This window comes from Podarcis tiliguerta (assembly GCF_965153285.1).
Source record: "Podarcis tiliguerta genome assembly, chromosome: 5".
In the NCBI taxonomy this organism is placed as follows: Eukaryota; Metazoa; Chordata; class Lepidosauria; order Squamata; family Lacertidae; genus Podarcis; species Podarcis tiliguerta.
This window is the reverse complement of record NC_139538.1, coordinates 34,649,739-34,670,786: the sequence shown is the minus strand read 5'-3', so window position 1 is coordinate 34,670,786 and position 21,048 is coordinate 34,649,739. Positions and strand designations below refer to the sequence as shown.

The 21,048-nt window shown below is 41.5% G+C and overlaps 1 protein-coding gene across 1 annotated transcript; it reads left to right on the top strand.

Annotated features, from left to right (window-relative positions):
- Positions 1-357: 357 nt before the first annotated feature.
- MAB21L4 (mab-21 like 4) lies at positions 358-20,714 on the top strand. Its single transcript, XM_083442863.1, has 5 exons — positions 358-962; positions 6,505-6,727; positions 11,034-11,187; positions 15,723-16,079; positions 18,237-20,714. The coding sequence occupies exons 1-5, from the start codon at positions 458-460 to the stop codon at positions 18,327-18,329; spliced, it is 1,332 nt and encodes a 443-aa protein (XP_083298989.1). The 5' UTR covers positions 358-457; the 3' UTR covers positions 18,330-20,714.
- The last annotated feature ends 334 nt before the right edge of the window (positions 20,715-21,048 follow it).

The following is a 21,048-nucleotide window of genomic DNA, read 5'->3' as shown; positions in this document are numbered from 1 at the left end:
GCAAATCGTACCGAGTTTAAATCACACGAATTCATAGAGTCACTTCTCCAGCTGGCGTGGGTTAGGTCTACTTTAATATCAATGAGCCATGTGGACTTATACCAGTTAGCCCAGTTTTTCAGGCTTGCAGGGTGGGATGATTCTGCGGTATTAGAATAGGTAGCCAGACAACCGGATGTCTCAGTTGGCTCACCTGAACGTACCAGTTTCACAATGACTATTTTAAAATAGCTTGGCACTCTATCAACTATGTAACAGGAAAACATAAGGTTTATTCACGCTTCAGTGGAATTCCTCTTTATATGCTACTCCTCCCTGCTCCAGCCCACTTTGCCTTGCCTATCTCCTCCCACCTGCAGGCATATCTTTGTGTGTGCAGCTGCATCAATGTTTGTGTCTGCTTCAGAAACAGCAGAGGAACTTTCGGGAGGGGTTTCTTCTGCGCTACGCTTCAGCCATGGCCGCAAAGGTTGTTCACTGGAATAGCTATCTCCAGGTGATTCTGTCCCGTGAAAGCCGGAGAGTTGAGTGTTTCCAGAAAGCAGAGAACATTCTGCTTATTGTACTGGAGAGAGTCAATGCAATGGACCCCAGGTTTATAGTGGATTATTCAAGAAACCTGGAAGCCTTGGAATTTGCCCTCTCTGCTGCTGAGGATGAAGTAAGCATGGAGGTCCCCTTGTGTATCGATGCGGATGCCCTCTTGATGCAGGAGTGTTCAGGCGAACAGAGCGACTCCGAGAAGGCTACTCGTAGGAACTACCAGATGCCAGGATCTTGCTATGTAGGAGTACCTAAGGAAGGTGCTCACCCTGAAAACTGGACCAAAGAAGATGTATTCAGTGCCGTGGGTGGTACTGAATCCAGTGGCCACATTGTGCCAGGCAAGGTCCTTCATCTCCTGAAAGAATTGATCATTGCTGCAATTGTGCATTGCAAGCACCAGTCCCTTATCAAACCAGGTATTTGTCTGAAACGGAAACAAACTAGGTGTGTCGGTGGGTGGGTGTGTAAGAGAGAGAAAAAGAGACAGGCAGAAAGAAAAAGACAGACAAGTAGGGGCTGAGAATTAATTCTTTGGAACTTCTGAGTCAACATGCATAGTCTAAGACTTAACAAGAGGGAAAGGAGAGAAGATCTGAGGAATGATACAGCAGGAGACCAGATATAGGTGGTCACTCTCAGATAAGCATGTTCTTAAGCTAGAACACATACATAATATCACCCCAGTGTGATTGGGATCAAGGTGCCAGGATACGTTTATACTTGAAGAGTATTTTCGCACACCTTGAATTGTATATAAGGTGGCATATAAATGTTTAAATAAACTGCACACTCTCACACCCCTATGTGCAATGATGGTAATGGAAAGGAGGGAAAGCTGTAGGCATGATAATTTCTTTCTGTACAGAGTGCATGCTGAACCCATGTTTCAGTTCCAGTTAAGTGCACTTCTGCCCTGATGGTTTTCCTCTTGCCTATGGCACAGCTGTTTAGTGATGGCTTTATTTGTCACTAAACATGGTAGAAGCAAGCTGATCCAATTACAGTAAGCTAACTGTGCATCTGATTCCCAGGGAGAAACTTGTGTGCTTCGCCTCTTCCTGCTGACAGTCTGCACATTGGTTCCACTTAGAAACTCTCCACTCTCTCTTTTCCAAAAATCAAACTGCAGACTGCACCTCTTCCCCTTTCTCTAACTCCAAAGGTTGTCATGTGCTGAAGGCTGGTTCCCAGGCCACCAGGAAAATCCCCCGCTGTCATTATCAGGACCATTATGATTCTTTGATTAATATCCCTAATCACTCATTCACAGCCATAATGACAGTGAAGCTCACAATATATTATTCTGCAGTACCCTTTGCCCTGTCTTCGCCGCATGGAAGCAAACACCCAGCTAGCCTGTTTCATGTTCCAGGAAAGCCCTGCACTTGGTTTCTGTTTGCTTTTTGACAAGCGCATTTTTCTGTTGATCTGTTTGTTGATTTTTCAGTCTGTTTTGTGCATGCCGTTACACCCCATGGCAGTTGTGTCTCACCGCATCATTGGAGGTGCCTTATGTCAAACTAGGAAAGAATCCATTCCGAAAAATGAATCAGGGTTTCATGGGGTTGCCGGGTCTCAGGGCCTGACTCAGAGCCTCAGGGATTTCTGAGCCTCCTACCTCTGGTTTCATGATCCTTTCAGTCAGGTTTGGCAAGGAGGGAAGGCTTGCTGGCCTGGAGCAAGAGAACTTCTTGCAAGCGGAGAATTTTCACAGAACACCCAATAGAGGTATCTTGACGTTGTAAAAGTTATTTAGGCTGACATTCTGTGCATGCATTCTTGGGACTGAGAATAAGTACTACTGAACTCTGTGGGACTTCTGAGTAATCATGCATAGGATTGCACAGTTAATTGTATGCTTATTGGGGAACTGGGTAGAATAGTACTCGCAGCACATATTTTTTCTGTATAAAACTGGGTATTCATGAATGGAGACTGAAATATACTGGATTGGGGCTAAGACCCCACAGGCTGCCTGGCAATTCCATCCCCGGAGCGTTAGATCTTATTTATTATTTTTCTGTACCATACTTCAGTAAAAAAAAAATATATCCATGAAATTTTCAAAAAAATAAAATAATAGAAGTGTACTCAAAAAATCTACAAAACAGCTACTGAATCAGCAAAATACGGGCATCAATAAAAGCAGAAACATGCTAGGAAAAGGCTAAGAAATCAATCTTCACTTGTGGCCCAAAATACATGAAAACAGGTTCGAAGTAAACTTCCCTGGGAGGAGTTCCATACCATAGGGGGTTCAGACCATGTCCCCACACTTCAAGTTGTGAGACTACTGCTAACAGCACACACTTTTAAAGAGATGTCTGCTTACAGATTAGCCTGCCCATGTACTGCAATTATTTCCAGAGTCCTTTCTTTGGGTGCTACCTACCATCTGGGGTATGGTGGGTGATGACCAGAATGAGCCTCCTCTCTCGTATCAGGGCTGTGGCTAACCCGATTTTGGCCTACGGGCCATATTCCCTCTACCCCAAACCTCTGTACACCAACGATCGGGGTGGTGGCCAGAGGGTAGGTATGGTCATTCTACGCACCTGCACCCAGCCACCTACCCACCCATGAATATCAGCTGGGAGGGAGGTCATCACCCTTTCCTGCTCATTAAATTATTGATCTGGTGACCAGGAAGGTGTGATTCACATTCTCATCAGGATGCTGCAGTGCTTTGAATAAGTTTTGAAAAAATGTTTTGCTGCCACTGACAGATTTAGTGAGACTTTGAAGGACAAGAAAAATGTGCTTTTTAACCAAGCCTTTGGTTGATACGCCCTTTTAAAATGTTTTCGGGTTTTTTTGGAGGGGAGTTATTGAGGAGTTGTTTTTATTTTGAAAATGCATTTCGTGGTTTATATTTTGTGTTTATTCTGTGAACCACCCTGAGACCTGTGGGTATAGGGCAGCATATAAATTAAATAAATAAGCAAGCAAGCAAGCTGCACCAGGCTTCCATACATGGCATTATCTACCTCTGGCGTATATATACCTTTATGTTGTTTTCAAGTCATTTACTTGGTTCTTCTAATCTTATCTTTAAAGTGGTGTTTTGCTTCGCAGAATGGAGCCTAGAGGTATTGTTTCTTTATTTATATTTTTTGTTTAAGACATTTATATGCCATTTAATCATTAGCGTTTCTAAGCAGCACACATAAAAACAAACCATGCAGAAAATGAAACAATAACAAAATGATCACAAAACCGAACGTGACCTTAAAATGCCTGCTGGAATTTACCACAAGCTAGATGAGCAGAAATCCAAATTTAGGCCATATCCATTATCCCTGCTACAGAGAGACAGATGAAGGTCATTTCTTTACTGCAGAACTAAGACGAGGAAGAGCAAAACTGGCACAGAGGCCTGATGGCTTTGAATCCATCTTTCCACTTCCAGAATCCCTATACATAGAGAGGCTTTCTCAGCAGTTTAGATTCGGTTGTGCCGGACTATTTCTGGAACCTGGTTCATTGGTATGAATGGTGGGAAGTTTTGGCATCCTAACGTTTTGGAAAATGTGACTCTTTTTATGCTTCTAACAGCAGTATCTGGAAATTCTGGCTCTTAGGGATTCCACATGCCAGAGATTCAGAATGCTATGTTCTGTATGTAGCATACATTCAGCTTATGCCTACAATTTATTCCACAAATAGCTTGTAGGAGGACAGCTTTGCAGTTGTCACAATAATGCTAAATGAATAGGTCAGTCAAACTTTCCTAGCAACCTGTCAGCAATAATGAGAGACAAGTGGTAACAAGAACCAATCCTAAACTCTTAATCTTACATCATACAAATTTATTTTCTCCCCTCTAATTGCATTTGTTTGCTTATGATATAAGGAACTCTTTGAGGTGCAGTTTTTGGAAAAAAAATTAAAAGAAGGGAATTCAGAAGACAACAAATATACAGAAACAGTCTTTTTTGTCTAGGAATCTAAACTGGCTACAAAAAAACGAGGTAGGATGTAGCTTCTTCAGAAGTGCATGTGCAAAATGCAGTTTGGTAGATCACTGAATGAATGTTAAATGTGTAGAGAAGCATTATTTGTTAGATATAAACTATCATGATTTCAGTCATGGGGTTTGGCCCTAACTCATACTGAAAGCCAGTGTGGTATAGTGGTTCAGAGTGTTTGAGGACTGGGACATTCGCAGGGAAATGTTTGTTTACAAAGCTATTGTACTACCAACCTTACTGTATGCTTGTGAAACATAGACCACTTATAAATGCCATCTCCAACTCCTCGAAAGATTCCATCAGTGGTGTCTCCAAAATTTTTTACACATGACTTGGGAAGAGAGGCAAACTAATGCCAGTGTACTGGAAGAAGCAAATATCACCAGTGTCGAAGCAATGATTCTTCAGTATCAACTTTGTTGGACTGGTCATGTTGTTCGGATGCCTGATTATCGTCTTCCAAAGCAACTACTCTATTCCAAACTTAAAAATGGAAAGTGTAATGCTGGTGGTCAACAAAAGAGGTTTAAAGACTCTCTCAAGGCAAATCTTTAAAAATGTGGTATAAATACCGACATTTGGGAAACACTGGCCTGTGAGCACTGCAATTGGAGAACAGCCTTTACCAAAGGTGTCACGAACTTTGGATGCTCAAACTCAGGACAAAAGGGAGAAACGTGCTAAGAGGAAGGCACATTTGGCAAACCCTCACTATGATCAACTTCTGCTCGGAAACCTATGTCCCCACTGTGAAAGGATGTGTGGATCCCGAATTGGCCTCCACAGTCGCTTATTGTCAGGATGTTGTCAGTGGCCCCCAGCTGGTTGCCCAGGAAATTATAAAGACAAAGAAAACTTTCTTACAGTCCTTTTTTATTTCAATCTTTACAGGGAGAGGCTATAGAAACCAGCCTCTTGGATAATGACGCTATCCTGAGTGAATCTCCACCTCTCCATCTCTCCCACTTGCTCATTTGTCATCCTCATCATCTCCTCTACAGGTGCTGCTATGGGCCCTCTGTCTTGGAGCTCTTTGCTCTCCTACTTTTAAGGCCCGCCAGGGCCTGGGAGATGGACGGTATGGAATGCTTTCTAATGACAATGTGTCAGCCAGCTACTGCTCTGGCTCTGCCATGATTTCACAATTTCCCCCCTCATCTGCCTCTGAGCTACGACCTCGCTCAAACCCCTGTTGTAAATCTATACTGTATTCTTCCTCCCTGGAAGGGCCAGGAGGGGGAGGCAGTCTCCACCATTCCTCCTCTGCCCAATCCCTAACACTTATGGACTCACAGTTAAGACCGTGTACATGAAAGACAATCTTACTTGGCTACGAGTGATCGCCAAAGAAGAAGAAGGTGTAGTTGTTAGAGTGTTGAATTATGACCTTGGGCGAGTCACTGTCTCTCAGTCTAATTTACCTTCACAGAGTTGTTGTGGAGACAGAATGGGGAGGGCAGAACCATGTATACCACCTTGAGCTCTTTGGAGGGAAAAGTGGTATATAAATGAAGTAAATTAATTTTTAAAAAGACTGAGTGAGAATATCGCCACTGATTTAATGAAGGGGGTGGGGAGTAACCTTGTAGCTAGGAACATATAGGGATTATTTATGCATACTCCTTTGACTATATATTTATATATGTATACAATGGGGCACAATCTAGTAATAGTTTAGTCCTAGGTTGTTCTGCTGATTCCAGTGCGGCTTAACTTAAATTTACTTTTGCTAAACTGTCTCCCAAGCAAATTATTCTTCTCCACAATAGGCCTTAAAATGCTTTGCTGTTTTTTGGGGGGGTTTTTTTTAGATGAAGGTTGCTAATTGTGCCACTTCTCAGTTATACACAGGATCTACATTGGTTCCTTTTCTGTTATTTCTGATGGGAGTTTTGTTTCCAAAATAAACAAGACCACGGTGGGAGCCTGGAAAAGAGGCATTGGCGTGCATATCTCTAATTGCATTTATTCCCTTGACCCTCTCCAGGTGAACTCAGTGCTGAGAGGCTGAAGGATGATGACATGCAGCTGCCTTTGCTAGTGTCCAGTGGGTGGAAAATGATCTGCTTCAATGTTGTCCCTGTAATAAGGAGAAAGAAGGATGTTCTGAAACTCAGCAACAATTGGCGAGAAAAGGGTTTCCCACAAAGCAGCATGAGCAAAGTCACTCAGGAAGCTGACTACATCCCTGCCAGTTACTATCACTGGAGGTAAAGTGCAATCCTGTGTTGTTGCTATGAATGCTACCCTTAGGGGAAAGGAGCATCTTTTAGAGTGTCTCGGCTGTCATGTCTTCTCTAGGATATGCATGTTGTGTAACTAGATTTCTCTTGAGTTGCGTGGAGGAGAGTGAAGGGTCAAAATCCTACACACTTCAGAAATCATATGCAATGACCAATGAACTCCATACATCTCCTTTATCACAAAACTGTTGTGTGCCTCTCGCCAGTCATGAGGTCTACAGACATCATCATCATTATGGTAGGAATTAAATGAACGCCACCAATCATTTTCCTTTCTTTTAGTGAATCTGAAGAGTTCTAAGACAAGGTAGGGCAACAAACACAAAAGTTATTTTGTCAGTACTGCCATTAACATTATAATCAGTTCTATCTAGAGTGAAACTTTTTTTTCCAGTCCAGGCTCCAGCTCAGCCTAACAAAATATTCAGGCATATTCATGCTAAAATGTGGATTTTGCTTTGGAATGGATTCATTATTTATTTTATTATAAATATTTACATCCCATCTTTGTTTGTGAGTGTGGGTGGGTGTGCATTGCCCCTTTTTGTATCTAGCATTGTTTTTAGCTGCCTTGGGCATGATTCAAGCTAAAAGCAATGACAGATGCAACAACAAAAAATTTAAAAAAACAATGAAAACTGCTGAACAAGTGACTTTAAACAACCATTTAAGTAATATCTTGGCCAATTCAGCATTAGGCCATTTTCACCAATGAAGCAAAATCCGTTTTTGAATTTCCGGTGTTTACAAAACTGAATTAAAAAGCTGTATTGGTATACATTTAATTGGAGAACTGTGTGTATACACACTATGACGTCCACAACCAATGCATTACAGACTAATGAACATTCTTAGCAACTTGTAATTTTTTAAAATACTGCAGCATGGAGTTTTGGCAAAATGCAAGATTTTTTTCTATTTTTAGGGAAATGTTTATCCCTTCTGGGTCTGCTTCATCATGAAATGCAAGCTACATCCTATCTCCTAATTATAAACATTGGATACATATATGCCAGGATGCTTTCAGTGTAGCTTAACCTGTCTTAGAACAGAGTATGAGATCGATAATTAATTGGCTCCATATTTCTGCAAGAACATTTTATGTCAGATGATGACTCAAGGAATATTGGACCAAACAATGTCACAGAGTCAGTGCACTATGTTTGATAGCCTCTACTTTAAAGTTGTCAGAGATGATGGCTCTGTAGCTTTCCTAGGTAACTTGTTCAGGCATGAGATTCACCAGCATTATCACCTCCTAAAATCTTTGAAGGGTGGGAAGCGAGGAGGAGGCCAACCTGGGTAGATCATGAGTATTTTAAGAAAGGAAGCAGATGTTATTTTAAATTCTTAATTGCTGTGCTTTTCACACGGGACTGTGAAGCTAATAATTTCTGCATGGAAAGGTATAAAATGTAGTATAGGTATAAAATATAGATTTGTCTGTGGGCCACAGGTTCCCCACCCCTGGACTACAAGAAAGTCCTGTATATTTCATTATAAATTATAAATGGATCCCTTTCGTGCGTATTTATTTGCCTTCATCTATGCTCTAGGGCAGGGGTAGGCAACCTAAGGCCCGTGGACTGGAGGCGGCCTAATTGCCTTCTCAATCCGGCCCACAGACGGTCTGGGAATCAGCGTGTTTTTACATGAGTAGAATGTGCCCTTTTATTTAAAATGCATCTCTGGGTTATTTGTGGGGCATAGGAATTCATTCATCCCCCCCCCCCCCCCAAAGTATAGTCCGGCCCATCACATGGTCTGAGGGACAGTGGACCGGCCAACGGCTGAAAAAGGTTGCTGACCCCTGCTCTAGGGACAGAGCATTTGAAAAATGGTTCTAGGTGCATTTATGCAGCTAAAATTGGATTTATGCTGCTGAGTACCATAAACCGGCAGTGAGATGAGCTAATGAGACTTCAGTGGATGCAGAGGCAATCCTCGTTGTTTGGGTCCTCTGATAATCTATGTGGTCCAGAGGGCAGTTGGCCCTGACTAACTGCGGGCAATTGCCCTAGGTTTCTAGAATGTTTTCGTATGTCTTCCCATATGCCCTAAGTCATGAACTCATAAACAAGCTATTTCCACCCTGGGATGACCTGTAACCAGTTTTGTCCCTGTGAAGATAAGGGCTTATTCACAATTATGTTTTGCCCTACTCTTTCCAGACACAGGTCCACACTTAGAAGCTCCATGTCCAAGCAGTTTATCTGGGGGTTTTTGCCCTGAGTTTTCACCATGAAAACCCGCTCTTTAGCAGTCAGTTGGAGCAAACATCAATTTGGATTTTCCATGGATTACTGTTTGCTCCGATTGAGCTTTAAAGAGTGAGTTTTGCAAAGAAAGCTCAGGTTTTCCAGGGAAAGCTTTTACACACTCAAACATAGAGCTTTTCAGCATGAACTATGCTGGAAAGAGTGGAGGAAAGGTAAGTGTGAATAACCCCCAAGTCAGTTCAACTAATATGAGAATGGGACAGATCAGTGTAATCTGCCTTTGTCAGGGTCATTCTCTCTTCTAGCCTGCTCTCACTGCCTGTTTTCTTAGAATACAGAATAGCTGTTCCTTAATGATAAGGTCTCCTATTGACCAATATAGAAGGAGTGGATGGAGGAGGAAGAAGAGTTGTCTTGGTTGAAGTCAACAACTGACCCAGGAGACGTGTTGAGAACACTTAACTACAGTATAAAGATCTAGCCAGAAGCAATGCAATGGGAAGGTTACACAGTAGGAAGGGGTCAGTTTGACAGCATCTTTCTCCATCTTTTAGATCTGTCATGATGGTAAACCAAATCCCAAATTAATTTTGCATACATTCACTTAATCAATGTGTTCAAATATGAGAACTGAACATTTTGCCCCTCATTGACTCTTGAGCAGCAAGTTTTAAGCCTTTGCTTTTTTTGGCTGTTGAATTTAAGATGAATTATGCTGTCAGTGTTGGGCACCTTCAAACTTTACCTCACAAATCAGTAACTCTCCCCAGTTCATGAAAGAGATGCATCTCCCACAGAGGTTAGAGGCAAAGCAGAAGAGCTATTTTGTCTGAACAAACTTGAAAGACTGTGGGCGGGATAGCCATGCCCAAAATCCAGACCACACATCTGTGAGGAACATGATTGCAGTATGAAGGAGAGTTATGGGTTTGGCCATCACACTTGTGACTGATTTTCATGTTACATCTTTGAAAGAATTTGCAGATAAAGGAGTGGCTCAAACATCTGCATACCTAAAACCAAAATAGCATACAGGGTTGTAACACTGGGAAGAGTCAACATGTGATGGGGAAATGTTATTGAATTGTTCTGACCCAACCCCTGCTTACTCTGTCTATATAGCATATACATTCACAGAATCATATGTATATTCCCCTAATAATGCACTAATGTTATCCCTTATAATTGAGGGATATTGTTCCTGCATTACTGTGCATATGCATATAGGACTCTGTGTATGTTGTGTGCCACAGAGACATTAGCAAATGCATGATAGCCCTGTCTATCATGACTTGACTGCCAAAGGTGATAGATAACCTTGCCTTTCGACAAATCTGTGTACTCAAGAATATGGGGATTTGGGGGGACTTGTATATGTCTGTGTAGCTGAGTTCTCTTCTGATGCTTTGCACATTATGCTTATTTGCTGTGCTTGGAATCGATGCGTCCTTCCTTAGGGGAAAAAATGAAAGTTGACAGTGACCAGATCACCATCTCTATTGGCCCAATAGCTTCAATGTAGTCCTCCCCTCAGGGACGCGGGTGGCGCTGTGGGTTAAACCACAGAGCCTAGGACTTGCCGATCAGAAGGCCGGCAGTTTGAATCCCCGCTATGGGGTGAGCTCCCATTGCTCAGTCCCTGCTCCTGCCAACCTAGCAGTTCGAAAGCACGTCAAAGTGCAAGTAGATAAATAGGTACCGCTCCGGCGGGAAGGTAAACGGCGTTACCATGCGCTGCTCTGGTTCGCCAGAAGTGGCTTAGTCATGCTGGCCACATGACCTGGAAGCTGTACGCCGGCTCCCTTGACCAATAAAGTGAGATGAGCGCTGCAACCCCAGCATCGGTCACAACTGGACTTAATGGTCAGGGGTCCCTTAGTCCTCCCCTCAGAGGGGGCTCAGCGTGGGATATTAATCTGTTGACACAATCTACATCACGGATGACAATGTGAGTTTCATGCCTTCCCCTCTGGTGTATTGGTTCCCCTCTGTAGTCAATTCTACCCTAAAATCCTCAAATATTTCAACTTCTAACCATGTGTTTCTCTTGTTAGATATTCCACCAACCGTCCCATCCTGAAACTCATTCAGATTGTGAGCACCCTAAAGGGGTATCGTTTGGACAGCCTCCGCCTCCTTGATCAAGTCGCCCATGAGAACTGGAGAGAGGAAGGCAAGAAATGTGGGCTTGCATTTCACCACTTGAAGGTAGGTTTTTCTGGACTGTTAATCTCAGTCCTTTTGATGTGGCTTATTTGCCTTGGAGCAAGCTGTTGCTTGTGCAATGGTAGGCAGAACAGCAGCGTATGCTCCCTGGCAAGTATGTGGGGAAAACAAGCAGCTCTGCCTCATTTGTTATTTTAAAATCCCCACACCCAGTACTAAGAAGTACCAGGGCAGGGTTCTGCTGCTGTTTTTAACACCCGAATCTGTAAACAGTGTATAATATATTATGTCATGATTGCTGGCCCCTCTCTGACGCCATTTCCTGCAGAGGTGGAAAAGCCCATAGGGCAGCATATGTGTGCCATCTAAGAAGGTGAAGGTGGGGAAGCACTGGTCCAGAGACACAGTGAGAAGGATGCTGTGACCTTTTATGTGCAAACCTGTTGGTTGCTCTCTCTGCACAGTGGCTCATATGAATGAGCTGATCAAAGCAGAGATTTGTCAATTACCCGCATGTATTAAAATACATGATTTTGGCCTCTCAGCCCTGTACCCAGTTTGCAAATTGGGAATAAGGGAGATCTACATCACTTTCAGAATAACTGCTATTGAGTATTCAGTTTGCAGGGAGGTTATGCAATATTGGCTTTTTAATAAGCATTAATTCTGATTTGTTTGTGGGAGTGTTATATCATGTTGGGTCAAGTAATTGTTACCCTATACATTCCAGTGCGTTTTTCAATAATTTAATAAAAGTCACATTTAGGAGGGGAGCAGGTTTTGTTGACCAAGAGACCCAAATTCACTTTAGTTAATCGACCTGAATTTTCTGGGATGTGATTGAATCCAAACCTGCAATTAGTGACCCTAATGTGAATGCAAACAGGTTAAATATTTAAAACTGGAAAAGTGTTATGAAACTTGACGTGGTAGTCATTCTCAGATGTTTTCCTAATGAATCTAGGATCTCTCTTCCCTTGTCCTTTGTTTTGCTTAATCCCAAATGCCATGGAAACATTTTGTTATTCTTGTTGTTACAATGAAGGCCAAAGTAGACATGATGTGGGAGTTTCAACAAAGCAACCATGGTTGGGGTCAGGTGGTGTGGATTTTGTGTTTTTTTAAAGCTCCTCTGATGGTTCTTCAGTGCAGATCCCAACCCTCCCCCCTCCAAGCTGCTGTTAGTCATGGAGCACAAAACATATGTCTATATTTTCCTTTCCATTGTGAATACCTGCTTTGGTGGAAAATGTGTATCAGGCATGGAGCTAAGGGTTAAATCTCCTCTCCCCATGTACCGTAGTTCTGCTCCAAATTGTGCCCCTTCTCCCTATAGCTCCTTTTTGAGAAAGAAAAAGATTGAGTTGAATCCTGACAAGACAGAAGTACTGTTTTGGGGGACGGGGTGGGCTGGTGTGGAGGACTCCCAGCTCCCGAATGGGGTAACTGTGTCCTTGAAGGACCAGGTGCGCAGCCTGGGAGTCATTTTGGACTCACAGCTGTCCATGGAGGCATAGGTTAATTCTGTGTCCAGGGCGGCTGTCTACCAGCTCCACCTGGTACGCAGGCTAAGACCCTACCTGCCCGCAGACTGTCTCGCCAGAGTGGTGCATGCTCTAGTTCTATCCTGCTTGGACTACTGCATTGTGCTCTACATGGGGCTACCTTTGAAGGTGACACGGATGCGGCAGCTAGACTGGTGACTGGGAGTGGCTGCTGGGACCACATACCAGTCCTGAGAGATCTGCATTGACTCCCAGTACGTTTCCGAGCACAATTCAAAGTGTTGGTGCTGACCTTTAAAGCCCTAAACGGCCTCAGTCCTGTTTACCTGAAGGAACGTCTCCACCCCCATCGTTCAGCCCAGACACTGAGATCCAGCGCCGAGGACCTTCTGGCGGTTCCCTCAGTGTAAGAGGCGAAGTTACAGGGAACCAGGTAGAGAGCCTTCTCAGTAGTGGCGCCAGCCCTGTGGAACGCCCTCCCATCAGATGTCAAGGAAATAAGCAGCTATCTTATTTTTAAAAGACATCTGAAGGCAGCCCTGTTCAGGGAAGTTTTTAATATTTAATGCTGTATTGTTTTTAACACTCGATTGGGAGCCGCCCAGAGTGGCTGGGGAAACTCAGCCAGATAGGCGAGGTATAAATAAATTAATAATAATAATAATAATAATAATAATAATAATAATGATGATGATGATGATGATGGTGGGAGCAACATCTTTCTGCTTCACATGATTTGACTGGGAGATTGTATAAAGGGTGAACTGGGGTACTGCTTAAGTCATTATTAGCTGACTTCACACTTTGAGAACTTTAGTTTTATCGTTCTGAAGCACCAGTGTTAGGTTCCACGTGCTGAGTTTAGGCTGTGCAGCACATTTTCTATATTGTTGCAAGCAACTTCAGACTTGATACTTTTACAGCACTGCAACATGGCGATAGCAGGACACCTACATTGCTGTTTAGTTTGCATTTCATTTTTTTGGGACGTGCTTCATCTCTCACCACTTCAGGATAGAGAACACAAAGCGGCAGAACATGTTTTGCAAAATCCTGGATACATGCCATGTGGCTTACGGGCATCTTCTCGGAGTTGTTGCACTTTTTATTGTAGCTAGATGCATGATTGTTCTAGGAACCAGGCCAATTTCAGAACAAACACATTTTAGCTTGTTTTTGTTCAGCTTTGTTTGCAAATTGTGTATTTAATTGTCTTGAGTTTACAAAGCTTACCTGATTGGCCTTAACTTCATGAGTTGCTTTGGTTTGATAAAAAGCTGTTTGTGCGTCTCTTAATCATTAGAATAAGTGCCTAGGAAACATTAATGCAGCAACACACTTCCCAAGCAACAAGGATAAAGTTCCAGCTCAGCTAGGCCACCAATTTGAGTGTAATTTAGGGCTGACTAAATTGGGATAAATTTTGTACCGAATAAGCAAACCCTAACCCTGCCAGCTTATTCTAGGGGTGAAGAAAGGGCCAAGATGGCAACTAAAGAGCACATACACATGGTGCCTCCTGCATGATGCTCTTGCCATAGGTTGAGGGCAATAAGGAAGCAGAGGCAGAACAGTCACTCAGAGGACAATGACAAAAATGTTAAGGGCACCTGAACAGCGAATTCCTGAACTTACTTGATAGATTTGGGCAATCTATGTTACATACTTAAGGCAATATTTTATTCTCTTATGCTATTTTAAATGTGCATTTCACATTTGACTTCCTTTAGTAATGTTTTCTTCTGAAATGGCTAAGATAATGTTTTTTAGTTAGCTTTGCTAAGTTAAATGTACATTCTGTGGTTGACCTCCTTTGTAATGTTTTATTTTGAAATCTTAAAGGTAATATTTTGATTTCCTGTTGCTTTCAATGTATACTTTATATTTGACTTTCTTCAGTAATGCTTTGTTCTGGGTTGTTTTAGTTGATGTTTTAATGTGTTGTAAACTGCTTTGAGATTTTTTTAAATTAAAACTATAAAGTGGTATAGAAATGAAATGAGTAAATACAGTGGTACCTCTGCTTACATACTTAATTCGTTCCAGTGGTCCATTCTTAACCTTAAACTGTTCTTAACCTGAGGTACCACTTTAGCTAATGGAGCCTCCCACTGCCACCACATGATTTCTGTTCTCATCCTGAGGTAACGTTCTTAACCCGAGGTACTACTTTCGGGTTAGCGGAGTCTGTAACCCGAAATGGTTGTAACCCGAGGTGTTTGTAACCCGAGGTACCACTGTATAATCATAACCCTTTGCATGAGAAACAAATTTGGGAGGCCAGAAATATACTTTACTTGGTTCTTAGATATTATTCTATTTAATTTGGCACATCTTACCTGAGAATCTTCTGCTACTCTATTCTATTTAATGCAACAAATAATTTTAGTAGCCGTGACCATGGTTTTATTGTATGTGTGGTGCCCAATGATTTTTATGGTTATTGTTTTTTTGTTGTTGTTCTCCTTCTGAATGCCATGGCCTATGGCAAGTGCAATAAAAAGTTTAATTGGAATTGGAATAGATATTATTCAAGCCATTATAGTTAGCAGCACTTTAAATGATGCACAGAAGTCAAAGGTTGTGGCTTAAACAATCCAACCAGCCTCCCTTCATCTCTTACATGTGACAACACATATTTATTGAAGCACCAATAATCTGTATTTTTAATAAAAGTATATCTAGGCAGTACACAATTTATGGTTAAAAAGAAAAAGAAAGCACAGGTCCATCCTCTAAGACTGCCACCTTTCCTTCTGGTAAATGACTTTATATGTGGATATTATTTTTTTATACTATTCTAATGATTGTTGAATGTTACTTTTTTGTTGTAGGTTGCTTATTTTAAAGTTTTGTTTTATTATCACATTTTTGTATTGCATTAGATTGTTATAAGATGTACATTTTTTGTTTCTTCAGCTTGTAAACTGCCTTGAGTATTGTAAGATAGAAAGACGGTATACAGATTTAAAATGATGAAATGGTGATGATGACCCAAAAGCTGATTTTCATTCCACACCCCACATTGCCTTTGCCTTTTACCTTTTGCTAACTGTTAATACTTCCTCCTAGATGGTGTTGCTCTGGGCCACTCACTTTTTCCCTTCCCCTGAAGACTGGATGGATCTGGAAGGGTCCGTGTATCGTCTTCTGGTGATCTTGCTTTGTTGCTTAGTGACCAAACACCTCCCCCATTTCCTGTATCCAGAGCAAAATATGTTCCAGGGTGATGATGTCCTGGAATTGAGCTCTTTGTATCCCAAAGTGGAGAGTTTTGCTATCGAGCCTGAGCATTTCCTGAAGTTCAATTTTGTAAGGGAAGGCAAAACACACCAGCAGATGGACAATGGTCTCAAAGCCTTACTTCATCTCCCAGCTGAGGATAAAGCCTATTGGAGCACTGCCTTCTTTGATATGCTGCTGAATAAGGTAATATGCTCACAAACACAGGCTCATAGTTGAGAACCAGAGGGTTGTCTTCCGGTCTATGAGACCTTCGTGCTTACTCTTGTACTCCTAAGTACAACCACTAACAAAGGGATGGGGAACCTATGGCCTCCAGGATGTCGTTAGACTACAATTCCCATGATCCCTGGCCAGTGGCTATGTTGGCTGCCAGCAACATTCCTGCACTGCAGGGGGTTGGATTAGATGGCCCTTGGGGTTTCTTCCAGCTCTATAATTCTATGATTCGATGAGTATCTAGAGGGCCGCAGGCTCTTCATCCCGCTGCACTGAAGGGTGATTCAGATTTTTTAGTTTATTTGTTTTAAAAGGTTTATATGGTTCTCATCAGTGTTTTACAAGATAAAACACACAAATAAAAAAAGAGTAAAAGCCTGGGAAAATCAAAAACATTTATGACGCTAGTTCAAGTGGCTGGTTATAAGTCACACAAGTAAGGGCATGATTCATTTCAAATATGATGACATGCTCATGTTGAGATACTCTGCTCTAGTGCTTACTACCACCTGAAGTTACAACAAACTCTGTGATAGTGACTGAGCCTTGAATCAATACTGTTTGATTCTGATAATTTTCACAATCTCAATTTTGCAAGCTTTGACTAGCATTGTGATTAAAGTTTTTTTTAATGCATTAAAAATATTATGAAAAACAAACCCATGTCAAAACTTGGAAGCCAAAGGCGCACAACGCCTTGATAACACTTTTTGATTTGAATTATTAAAATATCTCTCTGACTTAATCAACATGGTTTAGCTTCGTCCTGGGACCTGTAATTCAAGCTTGCTCCTGAGGCTTCAGGGAAGAGCTAAGAGGGTGTCTCTTATTGATATATGGGACTGAAGAGAAAACATACACAATTAAAAGTCAGATTTAAACTAATAGCCCTTTCATGCCTCAGCAGGCAGCCTTTCCCCAAGGCTATTGCATGAAGGCTGTTTCGCTCTCTTTAGTTTGTAAAAGCAGAAGGAAACCTTTTTTTTTTAAAGCTATCATGACTTAAATTTATACCATAATAAATTTGTTAGCCTTTAAGCCACCACAAGGTTCTTTGATATTTTTAATAGGTATCTGTTTTATACTCTCCATCTCACAGGTCTGACATGGGTAAATTACATGTTACAGTGAGCTGACTATACACAATGAACACAACACCCCCTTTACATTGGCAAAGCACCTTCAGAAGGGAATAACTCTGTACTGGAGAACGGATGAGTGTGGAATGAATGTCACAAGCTGTTCTGTAGTCTTCTTGGCCCATGTCTAACTCACAAACACATATGGGGTAAAAGCATCTTTGTGAGTGCTCTGGGAACAAGTAGTGGAGACAAATATTTTCCTTAAAAATATAAAGCAGTACAGAAATGAAATGAATACCGTATTGGCCTGAATATAAGCCGCACCTGAATATAAGCTGCACATTTAAAATTCGGGGGGGGGGGGAGAAAAAAAGACAATACCCCAATATAAGCTGCTCCTTTAAAAATCCGCAGGCACTCACACCCGTTCCATTTTACCGTTTGTCTGTTTCAGCAGCGATATCATAAAAGCCAGTCTTTGTAAGGTTACGAATTTAAGCCGCACTTTAACTTTTCAGTCGGAATTTTTTGGGGGAAAGTGAGGCTTATATTCAGGCCAATACGGTAATAACAATAGTAGTAGTAGTAGTAGTAGTAGTACTAATCATTCAGTACAAAGTTACTAATCTGAGTTCAGAAGCTGCTGGCAGCTTTCTTTCTTAAAGCAGCAAATCGATTTGTATCTATGGGTCGATTTCTGAATGATTTGCAGTAGATTGGCAGCGATTTCTGACTCCCAATAGTACAAAGACAGGAAAACAAAATGACTTCCATTCCACTTGCCCTAGAAGCATGCTACTGAAATGAAGGTTTTTATGTGGAATGTCTGTGAACTCTGTTCAGTTCTTGTACTCAAAAATAAAAATAAAATCTTTCATACGCATGTATCTTCCAATATGTTCCATTTAGTTTTAGGTTTTCCAGGTTTTTAGCAAAATATGAATGCAAATCCTGTATGCCTGGAGTTTGCCTACCCTTATGCCAAAGTGTCTGCAGTTCAGAATGTTTATGTTGTTTCACTTAACACCTATATTTTATTTAGTTTCAGATGTACCATATCAAAGACACACAGCGGATTTCTGCTATGTCACAACTCTTGTCTAGCATCAAGAAAATGGTGAAGAACCAGAGTTGAAAACATTACTGTGGGATCACAAGCTTTCCTGCCTGAATGGACCTCACTTTAAGTTTCCTGTGATCAAAATTCCTATCTGTTGTTGTTAATGGCTTATTTTTATTTCTGGCTGTTGTGATAACTGCTTTAACAAGAAGAGCACACACAAAATGACAACTTGTAATTGTAACCTGGTGGAAATCACCAGACAGCACCATCATTAGGAATGAGGGTCCAATTTTCTATCCACTGTTTTTTATATAAGAAGTGAATGTCCACAGTAGTGATATTTTATGTATATAGTGCTCTATAACAATTAAGGGAAAGGAATAATATATTCACATACTATAACAACTAGGTGAAAGATTTGGAGTCTCAGCAGAACAGGGAAGCCTGTGCCTGAGGGAGATGCAAGGCTCCTCTGAAAGTAGTATTTTTTATTTTATTTATTTATTGAATTTATATACTGCCCTATGCATGAAGGTCTCAGGGCGGTTCACAGAATAAAATCAAAATATAAAACCACAAAATACATAATCAGAATAAAAACAAAAACCCAATACCCCCCCCCAAACCCCACATTTTAAAAGGGCACAGGATGTCAATCGAATCAACCAAAGACCTGGTTAAAAAGGAACGTTTTTGCAATTTCAAATACTCATTTTACATCCTTAAAGTATCAGCGACTTCCCTTCTTCTCTTTCCAAGGTTCATCCTGTAAAACAGAAAATATGTATAAATGTTTTTGACTGGTGCCTAAAGGTGTATAATGAAGGCACTAGGTGAACTTCCCTGGGGAGAGCATTCCTCAGACAGGGAGCCACAGCAGAGAAGGCCTGTTTTTGTGTTGCCACCCTCCGGACCTCTCAAGGAGGAGGCACACAAAGAAGGGGCTCAGATGATCTCAGGGTCTAGGTAGGTTCATATGGAGATGCGGTCCTTGAGGTATTGTGGTCTGGAGCCGTTTAAGGCTTTATAGGTCAAAACCAGCACTTTGAATTGGGCCCAGAAACTTATTGGTAGCCAGTGCAGTTCGACCAGGATCAGTGTAATATGCTCAAACTGTCTTGCTCTGGTGAACAACCTGGCCACAGAATTCTGCACTAGCTGAACTTTCCAAACCATCTTCAGAGGCAGCCCTATGTATAACACATTGCAGTAATCTAACCTTGAGGTTACCAGAGCATGGACAATAGTAGTTAGGCTATCTCTGTCCAGACGGGACATAGCTGGGTTACCAGTCAAAGCTGATGGAAAGCATTCCAGGCCACTGAGGCCACCTGTGACAGCAAAGGATCTGCTACAAACCTGGTCCTTCAGAGGGAGTGCAAATCCAACAAGAGCAGGCAAGCCCCCACCCACCAGGGAACCACCACACTAACAGTACCTCAGTATTATCTGGATTGAGTTTCAGTTTGTTGGCTCTCATCCCGTTCAATACCGAGGCAAGACACTGGTCCAGTGGTGGGTCTCCTATCTCACCTTTGTAAGACTCATGAAAATATGGACAACAATCTGCTGGTATCTCTGCAAACATCTTCTGGTCATCTGTGAGAGCTCAATATGTGAGGAGGAAATTCAGATATAGAAGGTGGACTTGTACGAATCTATGGCTGCAGAAGGGTGTTCTGCAACTAGCCAGCTGCTCCCTGCTCTCCAGTTCTAAGCCTAGCCTGCAGCCTGTTGGCTCAATATAGTTTGTTGCCTGAGGCAGAGAAGCAAATAACACCTATTCCCCCACCAAGTCAAGGTGCATAGTACCCATTAATGCCAGACAAGTTATTTTGGTACCTGAGGCAGAAAACCTAACAAGCACTTCCATCCATCCCTTGTAGCAAAAGTACATTAATAATAAATTTTGTAATAATTTGTTGCCTTTTTACATCTCCCCAAAGCAGCTATCACACTTTGACTAATGGTAGGGCCCACCCCGCTGTGCAGTGCAGCTGAGGGTACTGTCCTGGCTGTAGGCTCTGCTTGTACGTGTCTATACTTTAAAAACAGGTTTTAGATACTGAGAAGCTTTAATTCTGGAAGTTACAAAAGTGTGCAATTATTTTATTTTTCATTTAGTTGTAAAATGTGGTGCTTTGTTGCAAGCAAAGCCTTACAAAAGCCTTGCTGGACCAACCCATGTACTGTAGTCTTTGTTATTGCCACAGAATAGATCTATCTTTCAGGTATATGAAGAATTCATGTAATAGGTTTAAAGTACTGTATGTCTTTTTGCATATTTGTATCAAACGTTGCATGTATTTAAGAGTGCTTCCTTATAGTCCTAGTTACTTTTAAGATCCATTTAATGTATGTAAATTCTTAATTGTGGGAAAACACACAGTGCTGATATACTTCTGTATGAATTATGCGACCTGATATCTGGTCATTAAATTAATCCCTGCCTTCCAATTCCTGCCTCTAAAGTTTTACTGGAGACATGTTACTCTAGACTTTTACAAACACTGGTGAGATAAATTTTCACATCACCAGTATGCTGCATTCATGAAGTATGTGATGTGTCTGCCACCACACCGTAAATACATTTGTAAATATTGTAAATATTAAATAGTTAAAAATCCAGAGATGCAGTATCTCCAGAACCACCTACCCAAATAAATTTTCTTTAGTCTTTAACACTCACCAAAATCCCATTTCTCTACAGCATTTCATATTGTCATCTAAGAAACTATGGAATAATCTACAACAACAACAACAATCTTTATTATGATCCAGAGACCCAACA

What these genes read in the sequence shown, in the direction of transcription:
- MAB21L4 (XM_083442863.1), top strand. Translation starts at nt 458, where the DNA reads ATGGCCGCAAAGGTTGTTCACTGGAATAGCTATCTCCAGGTGATTCTG. An exon ending in GCCAGTTACTATCACTGGAG is followed by an intron (nt 6,728 to 11,033) that starts GTAAAGTGCAAT and finishes TTCTCTTGTTAG; the next exon opens with ATATTCCACCAACCGTCCCA. An exon ending in TTGATATGCTGCTGAATAAG is followed by an intron (nt 16,080 to 18,236) that starts GTAATATGCTCA and finishes TATTTTATTTAG; the next exon opens with TTTCAGATGTACCATATCAA.